We start from the raw sequence: 21,723 nt of genomic DNA, 5'->3' as shown, positions 1-21,723 counted from the left end.
GAATGTCACGCAGTTCAACTGTGTGGCTCGCTGTGTTTTTAATAGTTTTTAGACAACTATGGCTGCACTGATAAGAGTTGGTGAGTTAGTTGGATTAGTTCATCATTTCTGGTCTTTGCATTGGATTTACTGACTATAGAAAGATAGTCAGAAAATTCAACATTACAAAAGCAGCAAGGTGAGTTTATTTGTAAAGCACCTGTCAACAGCGAGATAATCAAAGTGTTTTACATGAGACAAAAAGCATTAAGACAACATAAAAGACAAGATGATAAAGACATGTGAATAGTATTTAAAAGGGTAAAATTAAATAGAAGATAAAAAAATAATCTAAAATAGAATAAAGCCGACTAACTGGAGAATAAAAAGTGCAATGCAGCTTCAGGGCAGTGCAAGATATGAATAAATAGTCCCATAAAGTCAAACTCTGTGACAAATCTTAAGCCCTGATTTAAGAAAACTAAGAGTTTTATCAGACCTCAGGTTTTCTGGGACTTTGTTCCAGATATCTGGTGCATAAAAGCTGAACGCTGCTTCTGCATGTTTAGTTTTGACTCTGGGGACAGTAAGCAGACCTGGTCCAGACGGATGAAAACAGAGCAGCACAACACTCATCAGCTCCATTCAGTGCTTTATAAAGCAGCAGCAGTTCATTGACACAGAACCTGGACTGACGTGATCCACTTTCCTGCTCTAACTGGTTAAAAGTGGGATGAATTTTGCATCTAAGTTTAAAATCTCTTAATTTTTAGCCAAATCAAAAAAAAAAGAAAAAGAAAAGTAGCTTCAGAGTTTTTTTAATCTTGTGGATGAGGTTTTCAGACTGTATCTGTCTCCCCTCCAGTGTCTGTGTAGGTGAAGCCTGTCTGACGCCACCTCCTCTGCAGCAGCACCTTTAACTTTGCTCATCATGGGCCGAACCCCACACAGAGGTAGGCCTGTCCTGTCGTTGATTCTCCAACGTCTCATTTTGATCACAAAACAACCACAGGAAGATCAAAATGCGACACTCTCCTACCACATAATTAGAATTTTTGGCGTTTGAGATTTTATTTTTTCCCCTTGAACGAGTACAGTCACATGTTTCATGCCTTCCATCGCACAGTAATTACAGTCTGTGTATCAGTCGCTCCCAAATCCTGATGAGCAGTTCAATCATCTTTTGATTTCAGATCAAAAAGAGGAGAAGGAGAGACGAAGCAGCATCACAGCCGGTTCTGCCCTTGACAAGTCTAATGGTTGGAAACTCTGATCTATGGATTGTTCCTTTCATTAATGATCTTTTATGCCAATTCTTGTATTAACAGGGCTCAGTAGCCTATTTTGGCCTTTTTTCCAACTTCTGGGCTGATTTTACAAAAGCAATCATAAGTTGCATGTTAAACTGTGTCTTCAGAAGGTTTTAGCTAATTATTGATGTGCACACATTTTACCAAGATTACCCTAATCTCTGACAAATCTTTATCTATGTATTCCATGCAAACTTCCTAAACTTTGCAAATTCAGGCACTGTGGCATTAACAGTAGCATCTCCAGCTGTAAACCACTATACATTAATTCAGCTCTACAATGTTTATGATTTACATACATATGTGTAAATAAGAAAATTAAAAATTGCTTAGAGTTTGGTTTCAGAGCCACATATTTCCCGCACAAGTTGGTAGAGACCAAAAACGGAGCTGAAAGAGAGTAAATATTGGACTTGCGTTTGCCAGGAACAAACAAGTTCTCCATACCAACTTAAAAAGTGATCAATGGTGTGTTCACGCCTTGTTTCTGCTGCCCCCACAACAAAATTATTAAACATTTAAAACAAAAAATATCACTTTAATAGTTTTATTCCTCCGAAAGTGTTTTGTGAACTCAGCCCCTGTTTGTTTTGGTAAATTCACTGTAAAACATTTATTACTTGTAGTTTCTGATTGTCACTTTGCTGTGATTTCTCTCCCACACTTTCATTCATCTGCAGTTTGTTTCTGTTGTTTTTGTTCCTAGAACCGTTCAGTTGGGAAGACTATCTGAGAGAAACGTCCTCCATTGCTGCATCGCCTACTTGCTTCAAACAGGTGGCTGATCTTTAAGATGCATATCGTTCATTTCCCTGATGTTGTTCCCTTTATGTCGCCTTGTATTTTTGATATTGTTGTTTTTGTTAGGTTCAGGATACACATGTTCTTTCTGGTGTTTTTCAACTGATCAGTTAAAGGTTGTTTTTTAAAAGATGATAAATACATGACAGTGAGTGACGGCCCCTGCGTGTCCCCCTCCAGTCCAGGGTCCCCCCCTCCAATGACTTTAAAGCAGGTATGAAACTGGAGGCGCGGGACCCTCGCAACTCGAACTCCGTGTGCATTGCAACGGTGATGGGGATGATGGGTACTCGTCTACGACTGCGCCTGGACGGCAGTGACAACACCAACGACTTCTGGAGACTGGTCGACTCGTTAGACATCCAGCCAATAGGAACCTGCGAGAGGAACGGAGACATGCTGCAGCCACCGCTGGGTGAGTGGAAAATAAACAAATATCTTGACTGTCTTTCAGCACTTTGTTGTAAGGCGTCAGACACAGAAACAGCAAAACCTCTTGTGCAGTTCCAGAGAGACAAAGCTTTCACTGGTTCTTTCTTCTATAAAAGCTTTCTGTGCCGTCCAGGGAAAAGTCCAGAACAAGACCAAATAAAGCTAACAGAAGTGTGATAAAGCAAGTGCTAAACTTCCTGTTAAGACACAGAATATTCTCCTCTTGCAGAAAAATACATCAGTTCCAATTTACTGCCATTACTGGGACACTTGAATGGATCCGAGCCAGCGTTAATGTTATTATTTACACCATTTAGCTTTAGACCTGACATGAGGAAGTCCTGCTTATTGATTTTCAGTATCGTCACACAGTATATATCATTGTGTAGCCCGCCCCTCTCTCCGGTTGAATGAATCTGACCTTGTGTTTTGACCTTGTGTCCAGGTTTCAGGATGAATGCCTCCTCGTGGCCCATGTTCCTCCTGCGGACGCTGAGTGGGGCGGAGATGGCCCCATCCTCTGCTTTTAAAAAGGTAATGACGACTGGGAGAAGCTCCTGAAAGTCAATACTGGTTTGTATTTGTTTTCTAGTTTCAGGAAAAAGGATGAAACAACATGAAGTGTTGGCCTTAAAGTGGTAGCCAAGATTTCAGTCCTGGTTGATTTGTTGGCACCTGTGGTTACTGGTGGTAACAAAAAATGCTGCTAGTCACACAATTCTGGGGGCAGCAAAACAAACTAATGTCATATTAATGAAAGAGTCAGGCAATAACTCTCCTTTTTCCATCATTCTGATTTTAGAAAGTGACTAAACAGACATTTGTTTAAACAAAAATCTTAAAACAGGGGGCTAGCTTCCCAGTTAAAGCCATGAACACAAGGTGTGCTAGTCCCTTCACAGCTTTTAAATCAAAAGTAAAACACACACACATTACACAATACTTAAACTAATGAAATTATTGCCGCTGTGGCTGGGATCATAATCAATACAACCATAAATCCTGATTTAAGTTAGAGTTTAGTTGTCATTTTTCTTGCTGTCATCATTGCAGTAATCAGCACAGACACAAGAGGGAGCCACTCACATGTGAAACAGCATGCCAGGAAACTCATACAGTGTTTATCACAGCAAAGAAAGCAGTGTTTTATTTCTATTTTTATTCAAATTGTGTTTAGTCATTGGTTCAAAGACAAGACAATCAAACTGTCAAATGTGTATTTTTGCACATAATTATCTGATAATCCGGTTAACTTTAACATAGCTGTTTATTGGACTTGAAACCTGAGACGCTCTGAATGAACAGTATTAATTTGCTTGTTTATGTGTGTGCGTTTATGTTTAGGAACCAGCCAGCCCTGCTAAAAACTACTTCCAGCCTGGCATGAAGCTGGAGGCGGTGGACAGAAAGAACCCCTACCTGATTTGTCCCGCCACAGTGGGAGAGGTCAGAGGTCAGGAGATCTTCGTCATGTTCGACGGCTGGCGAGGCGCCTTCGACTACTGGTGCCCCTTCGACTCCAGAGACATCTTCCCCGTCGGCTGGTGTTCCCTGACAAAACACAGCTTACAGCCACCTGGAAACTTCTGTAAGTGCCGCTTTCATTATTCATTTCTCGTCATGCTTTGTGCAGAATGTGCAATCTGGACACTGTGAATTCCAGATATTTGCAACAGTTTCGCGTCTCAAGAACATTAGATGAACTTGCAAGTATACCCAAGAATGAAGTGGATGCATAAATTTGCATCTAAATAAAGGAAAAAAAGGATTTTCTTCACAACATAATTCTATATTCTGCCAAGATTTCATTTTTAGACCCATTTTTATAGCATTTGTGTGTTCCTAAACCTAATTAATGGTCTAATTAACTCAAATAATTATGTTTTATGGTCAAGATGAGATTAAAAATGCCTCTTCAACCCCTTCAGATCACATCGCTGCTCATATTGTGCATCTTTGTAAAAATATAGCAAAAAATAATCCTATTCAAGAAAATTAATTTCTGTGTATTCTCATATCAAAAAACAACAATGTTTTCTTCCTGTAAGGCGAAATATGACATGCGCTGATGAAAGCATGGATGAATCTGTTTCAACAAAATATGAAAACCAAAACAGGTAAACACCATTTGTTTGGAAATGATTGCGTTCTGTTTTTATTCACACTTTACACAGGGTCCCAATTACATAGTGTTGGATCTCAGCTCTTTAAATAACAGTATCCAGGTTTCACCACTAGAGAGCAGCAGAGCACGAATTCTGATGGGTTTGCTTCATCATTTCAGGCTGTGAACTGAGTTGTGGAGACTCTATAATGTTGACTTTTGCTTTCACACAAGCAGCCTGAGTGAGAGTCCGGGGTTTGACCCATCCAACCACCCCGACCTCCAACCCTGCAGAGTTCACTTTCAAGTGAGACGATCTTTAAGACGCAGATAACCATGTTGATTGTTCATCCCTGATACTGGGTGTCAGATTTCAGTCGGCCGGAGATTCGAGTCATTATCAGCACAGAGGAGCTTTGTTCAGAACTTCTTCAAACTGTCTGGATCCTCTGAGATCACAATGTGCCTCAGACAGTTCAGCAGAATTAGCTTCCTTGCTAACATTTGACCTGATCTGTGGCCTAAACTGTGACCAGTGGTGGATGAAACGGTCAGATGTTTTACTGCATTCAAAATGTCACTGAAGTAAAAGTATTTAAATATTGTCGTCCAAATATACTCAAAGTACCAAAAGTAAGATGACTCATTATGCAGAGTGGCCCGTTTTGGAATTTTATACAGTATGCTGTTGGATTATAACTATTTTCACAACACATGAGCTTTGTTCATTGTTTATTTGTTTATTCATGGAGGACAGTGAACATGAATCAGCTCTAACACTGAATGTGCCGTTGTTCGCTCTGCAGCTAATTTGTTTTGTTATGTTGCAGCTACTTTTAACTACTTTATATCTGCCTGTGAAAAATAATCTGTAAGAATACATAAGAATTTATTTGTTGATTATATCTTTCATTAATCAGTATATAATATTTTAATTAATTGTTTGTATGAGTAACAAGTGCTAACCGTAGCCGCTGAATAACTGTAGTGGACTAAAAACGATAATATTTCCCTCTAAAATGTCATGGAGTAGAAATATAAAGTGACATAAGTAACGTACAAGTACGGAAAAATGGTACTTAAGTACAACACTTGAGTAAATGTACTTAGTTACTTTCCAGCCCTGGTTATGTGTTACATCTATGTCAGTGGAGGCAGCAGACAGTATTTGAAAGCACCTTTACTGATAAATTGAATCCTCATTATGTTTTTCTGGTGCCATACAGCTATTAAACCTTTAAAAACTACATTGTGGGAATATCTGGATGGTGGAGCTGCCTGAAAATGTGCAGTTGATCTGTATAAGTTACCCTTATTCAGCAGTATGACGAGCAGAACAGAGAGCTTATTATTGGTATTAGGTAATATATCAATGAAGCTAAATATTTAAGGCATTTTTATTGCTAATTTTAGTGAATATGGTAAATATTTAGCATTAATTTCATGCATTTATTTTTGGCTACACTCATTTCTTATTCTTTTGAGGTAATTGTTGTGATACAATGTCTGAATGGGTGGTGTGATTGGCTTGTAAAGTGTTTGCTCCTTTATTATTACAATAGATAAATACTTGAAGTTACCATGAAGGTACCATTGTGTGACATCTATGAAGTACAGTGATTATTTCAGTGACTTTCAAGCAGAAACATAGTTGAAGGTACAGAATCTACTGAAGTTTTTACTTAGTTTGTGAAAAATGGAGGAGAAATGTGGAATAATGTTGTCAGTTTGTGCCTCCTCTGTGTGTTTTCCCCTCTTCTCTGAGTCTCTTCTTTGTTGGTGGGGTTGTGACCTGCAGCTCTGACCTCCACATTGAGTCTGCAGAGTTCCCTAAAGATTCAGCTTGAATAGATCCCAGTCTCTGATCTTTTTTCTCATATATTAATCCGCTTCTTTGCTGTGTGTTAACGTGTGATTGTTTGGGATGTTTTTGGCTCCATTTTGCGCTTTTGAAAGATGTGACAAAGCAGTTTGGCAGTTGGAGCAAAACAACGACGGCTGATTTTCCCACAAAGATGCAGATTTAGTCATGTATGCCCGGAAACGACACGTTTCAGGTTATAATCCTCTGAACAGTGTTTGTGCATGTCATCTAATTTAACTGAGAACTGCCTTTGTCTTCTTTACTGTGTCCTATTTGTCCCGTTTTTCACCCAAAAAGACTTTTTCCCCGGAAACGAAACATGAAGATGTGACGCGCTGTCGTAGAATTTCATTGAATAGTTTAGTTTATCTGGAATAAAATAAATGGGTGAATGTTTTATATCTCTTTGAGTGCAGTTTAATGTTGATGGAGTGTAATCTTATTATAGGTTAAAACCTTCATGTTAAAACTTGTTTCTTTTGAAATAGTTTAGTTTCTTTTTATTGATAATAAAAATCTTAATTTGACAATCATTGAATAGATGTGTTGTTAACTGTGGTTGTTAAAAGTGAAATATTTGCTCTTTCATCCCATTAATTACCAAAGAAATTATCCACAGACTTGAGAATAATTCACATGCAGATTTCTGTCATTCAAACCAACAAACTATCTTCTAAAATTCTGCCATGCTCGCTTTATTTTTGTCACATTTACAGGACCGTTTTAAAATGCTGAAGTCAAAAATAGGTTTGTGATAATATGATTTTTATGATCCAATTTTGGAAGCGTGTATATTACTTTTATTTTCATTCATCTTAATTTAACCAGGTGAGCTCCACTCAGATACAAATCTGTAGCAAAGGTCAAGACAGCAGCAGAAAAAGAACAGCAGAAAAAAAAAATATTAAAAACATGAATAGCACTGAAGATACCAGTGGTGGAGGTAATAAGTACTTAAGTACAATTTTAAGGTACTTGTACTTGAGTATTTCAATTTTCTGCTACTTTATACTTCTACTCCACTGCTCTCTGGAGGAAAATATTGTACTTTTTACTGCACTCTATTTACATAACAACTTTAGTTATGGGTTGCTTTGCAGATTCAGTTTATTGATAAAAAATATAAATCAACTAGTTAATTTTGATGTACTATTACAGATGAAGTGTCCCAGCAGTATATAAAGCAATTACAGCTTTACCAGCTGCAACATTAATGAACACATTAATGCATCGATCATGATAATACAGTGATATGATACATACCATTCTGAAATGGGCCATTCTAAGTGAGATTTTAAATGCAGGGCTTTTACTTGTAACAGCGTATTTTTACACTGTGGTATTGCTACTTTTACTTTTCTACCACTAGAAGATAGATGAATAGAAACATTGTAACTTGTTTGCACTTTCTTCTGCTTTTTTTTTAAAGAAATTCAGATATCAGCTGTTTTAAAAAAAAGGATTTTTTACTTCCTTTTACATACTCGTAGTTCTTCCATGGACCCCACGCGGTGCCCCTGAACCTCTCATTGTCAAAACATTCCCTCTGTGCAAATTAGAGCTTTGGTGGATATTATTAACGTGCAAAGGCAGGACTGAACTATTAATTATCAATCAGGCTGTAATTAAATTGTAGTTACTCTCAGCAGTTGCAGGAATATGTCACCATGTGATTTGCACTAATGCTTAATGTTCAAGGTTTACCTGTTCAGCTTCATTGGCAAAGACAGATGCTTCTGCAGAGAGACTGTTGATTCTGACATTCTTAGCAGATGTTATAAATATCAATCATCACGTTACATCAGCGCCCGACCGGCAGTTTCCTCCCCTTTAAACTGTTGTTGGTGCCCACTGGTCAGGAAACATGTGGCTTTGAATAACCCGGACCAACAACCTCCTTGATTAATGGGAAGTGTGTGTGCGCGTTCGCGTGTTTGCTTGGGTTTCCTCCACGTTGTTGATGGATGACAGCAGTTACACATCTGTCAGAGCGTGCCGTCCGTCCTCGGGCAGCGAGGCGCTCAAGTTCGCAGCCCCCATCCAGTGTTTATGTGTCGATGCACCAGGAAGACGTTAATGTTCGCTTCAGATGTGGTCCCATACAAGACTAACCCTAACCCTATTAAAAATACATTCAGTAAATTAACTCAAGACGTGTACTTAAGTACAAAGATGACGCACTTGTCTTTTACTCAGTTCTTTTCTTTTCATGTCACTTTCTGCTTCTGTTCCGCTACATTTCAGAGGGAAGCATTGTGCTTCTTGACTGCACAACATTTATCTGACAGCTTTAGTTACCCATTATTTTACAAGTTAAGATTTTTGTACACAAAATATACGAAGAGCTTAAAAAATGTGTCGTTTTTAATAAAACTACCCAACAAGTACAGCTGAAACGGTTAGTCGATTGCTCAAACGATTGACGGAAAATTGTGAATTATTATAATAATGGCTGTTAGTCATTTTCATTTTTCATTCCAGCTTCGTAAATGTCAGAATATGCTGCTTTTCTTTTTAAATGATTCTTAATTTTAGATTCTCTTAGATTAGTCTAATGACAGTTTCATAAAAATAAAGACAGACTTCTTATTTCTATTTTAAGCCCTAACAATAATAAAAAAAAACAAAAAAACAAGTTGGCCAAGCTACACTGAGTTAGACCCATATTTCCATGGTAACAGTCAGTGACACCGACTGACCAATGGCACAAAATGACAAAAAAAAAGAAGAGCAAAGTGTGGTTCATGCTTGGTGGTTGTCTAGCGACGGAGTGAAGGAAGGAAAGAGTTTTTAGAGAGCGCGGTGAGCTGTTTTTGGAAACTATTGTGAGTTAACAGAAGTACTGCATCCTGCCACGTTAAGGCTCGGCTCTGCCAAAGGTCTGCAAGAGACCAAGATGTTACATGGTGGAAGTTTTTAGCCTTGAGTTTGTGAACGCAGCCCCGTCCATGCAAGGAGACTCACGCGCAGATTTACCCTTTGCGTGTGAGTGCAATGTGTGGGAAGAAAACGCAGTAAGGGAGGGTAACAAAAAACACCTGACAGCTAGTGTTTGTATGGGAGTAAGTGAATAAGTAGGGCTTGGTTGAGGTGTTAATGAGCTGATAATTAGCTGTACATGAGAGAGAAGGAGTGAGAGACTCTGTAATTATGACTACATTTGAAATTTCTAATTAGCTTTCATCAAAATAGTCCTGTTGTGATCCTGAAACACATTTTTTGTAAGAAGCTACAGAGGATGCCAAGATCAGGTGACTAATTATTTTCCTTTTTGTACAATAAGCGTTCATCAACATGCAAAGTTTTTTTTTTTCTTCTTTTTTTAAACATTTTTTATATGTCTTTGTCTTTCTGGTTGGTAATTGGGTCAGAATGCAGAATAATAATTTCTGAATAATGCATGAAGAATACAACACCTCTTCATTTTATCAGATACATACACATGGTTGTTGTTTTTGGCTATTTAAGGCAAAATAATGCGACTTTTGGTCCCATTTTTTCGATATTTCGGCAAAAACTACCTCCCAGACATGCACTGAATTTTCTAAATGCTTGATTAATGTCGACAGAAGGAAGGTGGCATGTGTTTTACACAATTTTACCAAGATATTAGTATTAGAAAGATTCTAAAAATTATTATATTAGTGCATATTTTTAAAGTGGCTTTAAAGTATTGTCGTCTTTTATTTTCAGTGTGATTTGCCCCGCACAGACTAAACACATCAAATTCCCAGTGGATATCCCGGCAAGAATAGACTTGAAGATACATTATGAATGCAAGAATAGCCAAAGATAATTATATATCTATAAGGAGCATCTCATACACGAAACAGTTACTTCTGCCCTGAATCTGCAGTATTCGGGCTTCAGTTTGTCTGTTCGGACGCAGATTAAGACGTCTCTGACTGAAGGGACTTTTCCCATGCAGGCTTCCTCTGACTGCTCCGCTCCACATTGTTCCGGAGCCGGGGTGATATCCGACTGTGTGACTGTTTCCTGATGCTGGACCTGGCCATCTTTCATCGGGGAATGTCTGAATAGTTTAGGGTTACACTGAGGGGTCGCCTCCTTCTGGGCAGTGAGACCTTGTGTGTGTATGCGTGAATGAGGGAAAGCTTGCTTATGTGTGCGCCGACTCCAGGAGTTTGCCCCTTTTCACCCGTTTCAATCAGCACTGTTCTGATCCAGTTTAACCTTTTACCCCTCGCCACCCCTGTCCCCATCCCCCATCCGCTGTAGGAGCCCCACCGTTAACCCCTCTCCCCCACCATGTCCCCCTCCCCCAGAGGCTCGCTGAGAAGCAGGTGACTGATGTAGGCTGTCGATATGGCCACTCTTCCTTCCCTCGCTCTACCCCTCCCCAGCCCGTATGCAAATCTAAACACCCCCCCCACCCCCCCCCCCCCTCATTCATTGAGAGGGAAGCTTTGCAGTGGCTTCAGCCAGCAGCAGAAGCAGCAGCAGCGGCAGCGTGGGCTTTGTTGTGGACTACCGCCGGGGAGAAAAGAGACGTGAGGGACGCACGGAGACCGCTGAGAAAGCAGCTGATAGCGAGACAGAACACAGACAATGAAGTGCAGATGAGGAGAGTTTTTTTTTTTCTTTTGAGAAAGTTAGGAAGAGGAAAACAATAGACAGAGAGGGACACAAATCAACACCAGATAGAGGAGAGAGTTTCAAAAAGGGAACCAGGAAGCAACTGTACTGAGTGACTGGTATTGTTACGGCCATCACTACTACTCTCTCTACTGCTGCCTCCAGTACTGCGATTACTACTACGAAAGCCACAACTGTAGAAGTGCACTTCTGCTTTTTGTTGGGGATTTCCTGGTGAGTTTGATATGTTTCTTTTTGCTTTTTGCATAAATGAAAGAAAAAGCTTCTTGTGAGGTTCACATCTTGTGTTACCAGTATCTTACGTGTTATAGGATTGTGTTTTAAAGCTTTATATAAAGTTTTATGATTAGGTCTACCACATGTGGTATATTAAAGTGAAGTGCAGGCACATTTTTGTAGCAATATCACATTTCATGAAACTATATTTTATGTAAAGTATGTTCTTTTTTATAATATGAGAGATTTATTTCCTGTGAAACATTCCCCTGATATGTAACATTAGTGAATGCAGCACACAATCTAATGCTTTCAATCAATGCAGGAAGTAGTAGAAGTGTTTTGGAAATTATTGCTTCAATGATTCTGCCCCAGCAGGGATTATTTGCTAAAACAACTCATACTGCCTTCATTTTATTGTTTTGGTAAAACATACAAAAAAAAAAGGGGGAAGTGAAAGCTGAATCTGCGTTCTGCTTCACATGAAAGTTGCATGTCCTCTCACAAGTGCAGCAGCCCCCTACTCTGGTGTAAATGATTAAAGCTGCTGTTTCACACTGTTTTCTTTGTTTAGCATGAAGACTTTTGGAATGACTTGCACCCATTCAAATTCACTGAGAGAGATTAGAGGCCGTTGCTAGTCAGACAGCCTCAAAGTCTGCAGATTTAACAGTATTGTTGGCTGTAATTAAGTTTGGAGCTCCATGTGTTTTTGATCATGTGTTTCTGTGTGTGTAAAGCATCAGGAATTGGTTTGCCAAAGGCTGGGGCAATGATCAGTGCATCTCAGATATTGTCAGGACGCCGATTTTACACACCCGCCTTTTTTATTATATGAAGTTGTTTGATCAGTTCAAAGGTGAACATCCACACAAGTCACAGTAGAACAATAGTGATTTTCTTTTCTTTTTTATAAGCTGAAGACTTGTTGTTGTGTTTATTCTTTATGCCCTAAAGCTATCTTAGTGACGCCCTCTCTCTGCTATCTGCACACACCTGAATGTGCAGTCCATGAGTAAAGAACAACCTGTGTGTGTGTGTGTGTGTGTGTGTGTGAGGGTGTGTGACAGAGAGAGAGAGTGTGTGTGTGTGGCTGAATGGACTGTTTGCTGTGAAGGTGCTCGGCATGTGAGGATGTGTGTGGGGGGGTTGTAATTAGATGAGGGGCAACACTGTGGAACCCCTCCCCCCACCCCCCAGACAGCAGACACACTTCTCAGCGACCCCGTTCTCATGTGTGCACGTACACTCACACACATACATTCGCACGTGCACACGTATCCTCGGGCTGTGGCTTACACAGGTCAGCGGGTCGAGTTGGAATTATATAGTCATGATCAGTACCATATGTCTCTGTTTTGTTGCAGCCTATGCACACCAGGGACGCTGCGCTCAGATTGTCTAAAATATGTTTGCAGTTTATCTGAATTTTGCAGGTTTGGAGTTTTACAACATTATACACTTGTTTACTTTAACAGTTTTGCATAACTTAGCCAATACATTACATTTTATATCACATTCAGCCATGGTGCAAACCATGCTGCTTTAGAAACGTGAATGCAACCTTTCTACCATTCCAGGCGGCCATTGCTTGCTATTCATTTGCATATCATACAGAAATGAATGGAAGTCAATGACTGCCAGGAACAGGAAGAAAAACATATCCAAAAATGTAAAACAGTACAGCATATAGAGCAGCCATCAGCTGCTTCAGTTGAACATAAATTTGCAATAGGTTTGTTGAACTACTACACTGTGATGTGCATTTTTATTGGCACAAAAATAAATTGAGAAAGTAATTGAGATAGTGATGACAGCGCTAATATACATTTGAAAATGGTCAGCAAACATCTAAAATAAGCATGACTTGAGGTTAAGGAGCTAAAATTGCACCAAAACATACCTTTAACCCTTTAACAAGCAGCCTCCCAGTTTTGGCTCAGTCATTTAGTCTTTGAGGCCAAACATTGTTCTAATTCAAAGTTTCCAGCAAATATGTCAGGCTGTGCTTTGGGGAAATAGTGCGATGTATAAAATGATGCAGGCATTTTTAATAAATTCACATGACTATATGGTGCATGAATTAAAAGAAGCACAGAGTCCCTGGTTTGAATATTTCACTCAGTGCCAACAAGCGCTTGAACAAGCTGATGCAGAATATATATGATGCTGTCAGACGGTGTGGAATGAAATGCATTTATAAGCAGATTTTCTTTGAAATTTAGAGTTAAAAATGCAGAGGTGATTAGTCCTTTTTTAAGTAAATGTGATGATAACCTAATATACGGTTGAATATGACATTAATCACCAGTGTGGAAATGGTACGTGGCGCCGCGGTGGCTGTCACACGACGTGGATGGATTAGATTTTCAGGCAAAGATCAGAGAAGGCCCCCCAACTCAGATTTCCTACGGTGAATTAAAACCCGCTGATACTGATTGGTACCCTGCAAACAAATTCTGATCTGCCTTTGTAGGGCTTATGGCTCCGAGCTGAGTGTGAATAAGTGTGCCGCTGTGCGAGCAGGTTGGTATCGCTGTTCCTCTGAGAGCGCGCTTTGTGTGACCGTTCCCGGTGAGCGAGCGAGCCCTCGCCCTCTGAAACAAAACACCGCTCTATTCTACGCCCACTTTCACTCATTTCCCAATTAAGCAGCTTTCAGGGTGCCCCGGCTGGCCCCTTAGAGAATACTGTAAACCTTCCATAGTCTCTGCATATCGCCTCAGTCAAGGAGGCTCTAATGAAAGCCTCGGCCCCTTGAGGGCTTCCACATGTACTCTCAGGCCCCTGCTCTCAACGCGCTGTGCATTTGTATTGAAATAGGAGATGGTTATTTTTCTCTTTTCCTCTCTTTTTTTGCATTCTCTCTCGTTTTTGCTCTCTTTCTTTCACACGCCCGCTACAATGATTGGTCTTCATATCATGGAGTCATGCTTGCAGCTAATGAAGAGGGAGGGGGTGATCTGTTTTTTTCCTTCCTAACAATGGTTACTGCCTTTCCGCTCACTTCATTGTCACTTTCTTTCAGCTTTAACACTTCAGCTGATTGTGTTAAAACTGCATTTTGGAATAATATTTCTTTCCTAAGCAAAGACTTTGAGTTGGAGTGTGTGAGGTTGCTGGATATTTTTCATACAATGTTGGGGTGTTTTTTCTTTTGATAAGGGGAGCAAGAGCTAAACTTGAACCAGGGGCCCAAAAGGGTCTTGGCTGATATTGTCTGCTGATAGTAGTAGTTATAAAGGTTTCATTCACATTGGGATGTTTTAAAATGTGACATTTTTCATGCAAAAATATGTTGCCAATGCCAATGAAATAAAAACCATCTTGGGAAATCTCACACATTAACCAGACTAATAAAATGCCTTTAAGCGGTTCGGGTCAAACCACGGTACCTGTTTAAAACCACTCACATAAATTAGGTGTTTAAATTTATGAATAGGCCAATTGTGGTGTTTTTAATTTTGACACCAGTTATTATATTCAACACACTCAGTGTAAACGCCAGTACTCCAGTGTCTGTGTGCAGGTCAGCTGATATCTGTTGACATAAATAGTGGTTGGAAAAAGCTTTCCTGCAGCTCCTGTAACAAGGGGATAACTTCTTTCTACAGGCTTTCTCACACCACAAACTGTTTCATTTAATGTTGATTGTAGCTCAGGATAGTTTAGGCATTTAGTAAACAGTTTATATAAGTTGTATCGGTTGCATTTTTGTTGCATGTTTGAATCTTATGTTTCCTGCATCAACATTTACAGCTGGTCTTATTATTACACTAGTCCCAATCGACGATAGCCTCAAGAATCCAATATCTAGTGCTGTAGGTGGAATTGAGTTTAAATCCTATCACCATAATCACTATTTTAGTTGTGTTGCTGGAAGTCGAGCAGGCAGACCCCTGGAGGATCGTGACTTTTGACTCTGATTTCAGCGCAGGGAGAGGATAAACACAAAGGACCTGCCAATCTCAGAGGACTGAAAAATCAAAACAGATCTCCTCTGCAGGACTACTCCGTTATTCATTTTCATCTGCCCTTTGTCTTTCTTGACATATTTTCTCTTCCTTTTTGGAAAAAGTAGGCAAACGCTATGAGTATTGTCCTTAGGGTGCGTTGAAATGCGACATGTCTAATAATGCAAACCATGCCTCGTCTCAAGGAGCTACAGCACAGTTGGCAGAGGCTTCAAATGTCTTTGTTTGAAACCTCTGTGTGTGGACAGAGGGCAAATCTAATTGTGTGTTTGTGCTTGTGTTGCAGATTTAGAATTTATTTTACCTATTTTAGTTCTATGCATCCCGCTATTAATGCCCACATTAATGTCATATTATCATTCTCTCTGATGACCTTTAGTCTAATGCAATCTAACACTGATTACAAGAAGTATAACAATATAATTTTTATGTTTCCCATGTCCCATTTTTTCCAGTTACCCTTCCTAGTGCTCTCCTTGCTCCTGTTTCTTCCACCTCAGCCTCCCTCACTACACGCCGCTCCTCTTCCAACTCCTCCTCCTCCATGCAGACCTCATACCGACTGCCCAACCCCTTGCCACCCCTCCCAGTACGCAAGGGTGTCCGAGGTCGTCGTCCAAAATCCCAGACTATTGCTTTGTTGAAGGCGGCGGCTGAGGCTGCGGCAGCGGCAGCAGTTAATGGAGCATCGCAGAGCCCTGCCAGAACTGGCTCTGAGGCTCAACTGGCCCCCAGACCACACAAGAAGAGAGGGCCCAAGCCTAGGAGCAAGGTGAGATGTCACAAGAGTTGTAATCTGTTATGCTACGGTCCAGTGACCCTGCCATTTTCTGTTTCATGTATTATGGCAGAAATGATTTTGATAGAGAGAAGACAGGTCAGAGGTGGGCCCTTTGAGGGAGGGAGGAGTTTTTGTGGATGTTTATTCACCATAAACGAGGAGAACAGCTTTGCTTTTGGAAGCTGCTAAATGTGCTGCAGTGAAAGAGTTAAAACACACCTTTAATAAATCATTAACTAACAGCCTTTGTAGGTTAGAGAGAGTAAATGAGAGATGGTTTGTTTGTTTTTTGCGCCAGAAGAAGCCTCGAGTGGTGCAATCTCTTGGGACGCCATCAGTTACAGCTCCGCCTCCAGAGACCCGACTGAGCTCCAGCCACGTCTCTGCAGACAACAACTATAGCAACGGCTCAAATGTAGTTTGCACAGGTAAGTTGGATGACAGACACAACTAAGTCTGTTAGACATGGTTGGTTTGCTTGCTCTTAGCTACAGTCAGCAGAAAGAATGCAAAAATGTTTAGGTTGGTGTCATTTCTGTTCCAGTGTGCGTCTACGTGAACAAGCATGGTGACTATGGCCCGCATCTTGACCGAAAACTGGTGCAGCAGCTCCCGGACCACTTTGGTCCTGCTCCAGTCAACGCAGTGCTTCAGCAGGCGGTTCAGGCCTGCGTGGACTGTACCTACCAGCCCTCTGTGCTGCTGTCCTTCCTACAGAGCCAGTCCCACACAGGAGGGGAGGTCATCAGAGGTAAATGCGGCAAACACCACAGGATATTCCTCATGTTGACTCTTCAGATTGCTTTTTTTGTCCGACTAACAGTGCAAAACCCATATGTAGTCAATATGAAATGATAAGAAACAGATTACAGTAGCAAAGCTTCACATTTGAGAAGCTGGAATCAGGGAATGTTGGGCATTTTGCTTGAAAAATGATGATTATTTGCACATCAACATTTTGGCAGATTTGGTTGCCTTTGGACAGAGCCAGGCTAGCTGTTTCCCCTGTTTCCAGTCTTTATGCTAAGCTAACCAACTGCTGGCAGGAGCTTCATATTTACCACACAGTCAAGAGGGTAAATTCTTTCTTGGCGAGCACAACAAACTGTTCCTTTAAAAGTCACTTCTTGGAAAAACAAATCCATTCTAATGTATACGTAACTCCACAAAGTCAGGTAAAACACACTTGTGGGTCATGGATGTTGTGTGTGAGGAGAAAGAGAGGAGGAATAAAAGACGGAGCCTGTGGCAGCAGCTGATGTGAGCACTGTGTCTGTAATCAGAAATGACATGTGCGTCTAACCTGGTTTGGGATGCTGGGATTGGGTCTCCCTTGGGGGACCGGATTGGGAAGGCTGTGGGTGAAGCTGGGCAAGGAGGGGGGGTTTTAATGTGTGGATTTGTGCAGGCTTGGCTTGGGTGGGAGGGAGGGTGTAGCGCAGTGTGGGATGGGGTGAAAAATGCGGGTTTGTGCTTTTAAAGGGAGGGTGCACACCCTAAACCATCTGCTGCTTTTCTTTAGCTGTGAATGCAGCGTCTGTGTGTGTGTGTGTGTGTGTGTGTGTTTCTACATACTGCATGTGAACTAATAGCTGCTTGTGCCCCCCCTCCCAGTGCGGTCAGAACATGGCATCCGCTACGTGAAGCTGCCCTCCGTCTCCAGTACGTCTTCTGTGCTGCGGTTCCTGGAGAACATGTGTCAACATCTGGAGAGCGACAGCCTGTTCAGCTCTCAGCCATTCAGCCCCTTCAACAACAACAACAACGCACGCTTCTACAATAGGACCAAGTCAGGTGTGCAAATGTGTTTCAGCTGTTTTTATTGCTAATACTGATTAGCCAGTTCTTCCATTTGTTCCAAACAAACTTTCCCAGAGACTCCTGGGTGTGCTGTAGTGTGGATCTTGATTGATTTGTGCATTCAGGAGTGTTTTTGAGGATTTTTACCTACTTTTTTGGGAACTGGTGACCTGATAAATTTGCAGAGATCCAAATGCCCCCTGAGTCTTCCTACATAATTCAGTCACTTCGTGACTGTGTGCATAGTCCAGCACAGCGCAGTATGTCTGCACGTGTCAGTCTTAACAGTATTTTTTCTCGGCCTTTCTTGAAACAGAACCACTGTCTCACACAGAGAACGGCGTGTCCAAGGACGATTCCACAAAGGATCCTGCCCCCAGCAGCCGCTCTCTTCACAGCGCACCAGACTACAGAGCAGCAAAGAAGGAGCGGCCGTATCACCCTGGACAGACACACACACCGCCCCCCCTGCGACGCGTCAGCTCCAACCCGACCGAACTTGGCCCAATGTGTGCACACAGACGAGTGGAAGGTTGTGTTAAATACACACACGCGCTCATGAGGGCAAAATCATCTAACTGGGAGGGACCCCTTTAAAGGGAAATTTTTATTAAACTATGAATAATAATTTTTATTTTAGCAAATATAAAAGGCTAGTTACTATGTACGGCAGCAAGTGAATGCATCACTGTGCAAATGCACTTTTTATCAGTCAGTGAATGCTAATAAAGCTAATAAAGCTAACATTCGCTCCGTGAGTTTGGCGAAAAACAGCATCTCTGGCTGACTTTTTAATGTTTCCAGCTGACTTTTAAAAATAAGAAAAGGGTCTTAAATGTGCAGTTGATTGCTACACAAGCATAAGTATGATTGGACATTCACTTTATGGGGGGGTGGCCAGCACATGATTCATTAGCTTTCCTAACTGACCCCCCTTTATTTCAATTCGACCAAAATCTTACAAATTGCAAAGACGTTTTTGATTCAAACTGATATATGAGATCATGAGCAGATGGTATAATATTTAATAACGGTATTCTCGCTCTTTTCCACTCTGCAGCAGCGAGCTCAACAACAGGCCCAGACCATTTGAAACAGGACAAGGAGGGTTCAGGGAACGACGCCTCTTCCTGGTCAGTGGACGACGTCATACGGTTTGTCCAAGAGGCTGATCCCCAAACTCTCGGCCCACACGTCGAACTTTTCAGGAAACACGTGAGTATTTCATGTATAGGAACCGTGTTGTCCGTCATGTGTAAAGGTCAACAGACTCCCAGACTGCAGTGGTTTTCACTCACTGTGCTCCATCATGCAGTCACCTGGGTAAATAAACTCTTCCTAAGCTTGCTCAAGGCATATCAGACGAGAATTTCCACCATTCAGTGCCTTAATCAAGTCATTGTCGTTTGGATAGAATTGTTCTGAGAGAAAGTATTTGTAATGCGGCCCCCTGCTTACAGCGTGCTCCTCTCTCTACAGGAGATTGATGGCAAAGCTCTGATGCTGCTGCGCAGTGATATCATTATGAAGTATATGGGACTGAAGCTGGGCCCGGCGCTCAAACTCTGCCATCACATCGAGAAGCTGAAACAGACCAAACAATAGAGGAAGAAGGCACTCTCTTTACTCACTGGCATCACACAACGCATATTATTCTACGCAGGGACGCAGGGACGCAGGGCAGTGTCAATCCACCTGAACCAGGGTCGTAGCGACCATCGAGGACACTGAGGTCAAGTCCTTTGTACATTTTTTTTTCCATTTGAGTTTTTTAGCAACCTGCAGGGAATCTTCAAATAAAAACTTACACGGTCGTTTTATGAACTGGTTCTAATATTTGTAGAATCAGGCTGTTTAACTTTGACCATTTTCTGGTCAATAACAAGTGAATCAATAGAATTTTATTCTTCGTGGTGTAGAGAGGGTTGTGAAACAGCATTTAGACGGTCATGCTGGTAAATAAAAGTATAAAATACCAGGAAAGTATAAATAAACAGTCAAAGCAACATTATGTTAGAATTGGTATTAACAATTTGGTGCTACAACAGTTTCAGATTGCAATTCACTTACAGGCAACTGTCATAAATATTTACAGCTGTACACGTGCATTTGTTATGAGAACATTACTTATGATCAGTCTGATCTGAACACATTTATTGTTGAATTTACAGACCATAGTTTGTTAGTCACCTTTAAACAGATAGACAGTACATCATCAGTAATTCATCATCTGCATAAGAAGTATTAGGTAACTGCGCGTAGGCATTTTTTTGCCTTATTATGAAAAATGGGAGGCCACAATTTAACTTTTACTTTGCCTCGACATTTCTACTTTTAGACACGCACACGCAGACACACACTTTATCTCTCCAGATATCTGGCTGCCGACGTATTTTTTCACTCCTGGTCAGAATTTCAGGATCGACGCTCTGCACACAATATTGGGAAGTTAGTTCAGGTACTGGCAGTGAACGTCTCGCTGCATCATTTCGCACAATGCAATAAAGTTTGTGAATGACTGCGTATTTTGCAGACTGTCAAATTTAGTTTATGCAAGCCAGTGAATGTATGAAGTCGGGAGCACTATTACGAGCAGGTGCTCAACAACAGGAGTGCCCCAGTTACGTGACTGAGATGTGTTGAGGGGTTTCAATCCAAAAGTACAAAGATCATAAATGAAGCAGAGTGGGCACCACTTTTATTTAATGGTGGATATGTTATTTTGGAAGAAAACCTTTCATTAGTTGTGATCCAACAGGACAGGCTGTAGAGGTAGAAAATCAGTTACCGAGGAGTTATTTCCCTTTCATTTGTGTCTGTTTTGTGTGCAGGAAGTTGAACGGTTTCAGGCTGAGCCCTGACGTAGCTACATGACTGTACTATGCTTCGATGGTCACACTATCAAACACACATGAGATATACATATACAGTGACTGGAATACTGTAAGTGTTGACATTAAAATAAAGACAATGCCATTAACGGTCTAGTTTGAGTGCTGTACAGAGCGTTAAAGTGTTCCCGAGAGAGTACACGTTAGAGAAGCTGTTTTGTATAAAGTCAAGCCAAAAGGTTGTTTTTTGATATCATTTTGTACTGTAACGAAGTGTATCAGCCTGTATCAAGCGTAAGTGTAATCAAATTTTTTTCTGCCTGAAATAGTTTTCGTGTGCACCATCAAATAACTACCTACAGGACGATGTTGTGTCTGAGTGATTATTCACATGTCTCAAAATATTTATCTGTTTTCAGCGGCAGAAATACAGATTTTCTGAACATTTCAGAACCATTTTCAAACCAAATCACGTGTGTTGTAGCTGCATTTCACACTGTTGCTCTCCTGTAGTGGTGACAAGTTGATACTTGAAACCGTCTTGCTTTAATGTGAAACTCAGGTTTTTAGTAGGGGTTGTTTCTTAGAAGATGGTTTACATCATTAGCATTTTGTGTTCATTCCTACAACATAGAGGGACTGCACAATAACCGACTATGTATATTTTTTATGCCTTGTCATCTGTCGCTCTGCAGCATTTCATGTGTATATATACGACTTTTTACTGTATGTTCAACAAAAGATGTTTGTTAAATATGTTTGATATGTATTCACACAATTAAACATTTGTTTACATCATTTTGTGTTGGAGACCCCAGCACAAGGCCACCAAGTTTTGTTTTTAATAGTCCACCGGTTCCTAACCTTTTTGAGAAAAATTCCCTTCAAACAAAGAAACTTCATGTTATGATTTAAGACCAAAATCTAACAGAAAAGTGGTTTATTACTTGTTGTATTTTTAGAGGCCTGATTAGGAAAAATGTTCCAGTTATTCATAAGAAAAAAGCAAAGTTT

At 40.7% G+C, this 21,723-nt stretch overlaps 1 protein-coding gene across 1 annotated transcript; it reads left to right on the top strand.

The window, feature by feature from the left end:
• Positions 1–910: 910 nt before the first annotated feature.
• scml2 (Scm polycomb group protein like 2) lies at positions 911–21,496 on the top strand. Its single transcript, XM_041934917.1, has 13 exons — positions 911–932; positions 1,173–1,238; positions 1,996–2,066; positions 2,271–2,505; positions 2,968–3,056; positions 3,867–4,110; positions 15,753–16,069; positions 16,377–16,506; positions 16,623–16,829; positions 17,693–17,872; positions 18,195–18,410; positions 18,939–19,093; positions 19,358–21,496. The coding sequence occupies exons 1-13, from the start codon at positions 911–913 to the stop codon at positions 19,481–19,483; spliced, it is 2,058 nt and encodes a 685-aa protein (XP_041790851.1). The 3' UTR covers positions 19,484–21,496.
• Positions 21,497–21,723: the final 227 nt, after the last annotated feature.

This window comes from Chelmon rostratus, chromosome 1 (genome assembly GCF_017976325.1).
Source record: "Chelmon rostratus isolate fCheRos1 chromosome 1, fCheRos1.pri, whole genome shotgun sequence".
Taxonomy (NCBI): domain Eukaryota; kingdom Metazoa; phylum Chordata; class Actinopteri; order Chaetodontiformes; family Chaetodontidae; genus Chelmon; species Chelmon rostratus.
Note: the sequence above shows the minus strand (reverse complement) of the source record. Positions and strands in the feature narration are given on the sequence as shown.

Coding starts and splice junctions, on each gene's coding strand:
- scml2 (XM_041934917.1), top strand. CDS start 911: ATGGGCCGAACCCCACACAGAG. Junction 933..1,172: donor GGGCCGAACCCCACACAGAG/GTAGGCCTGTCC, acceptor TTTTGATTTCAG/ATCAAAAAGAGGAGAAGGAG. Junction 4,111..15,752: donor ACAGCCACCTGGAAACTTCT/GTAAGTGCCGCT, acceptor CATTTTTTCCAG/TTACCCTTCCTAGTGCTCTC.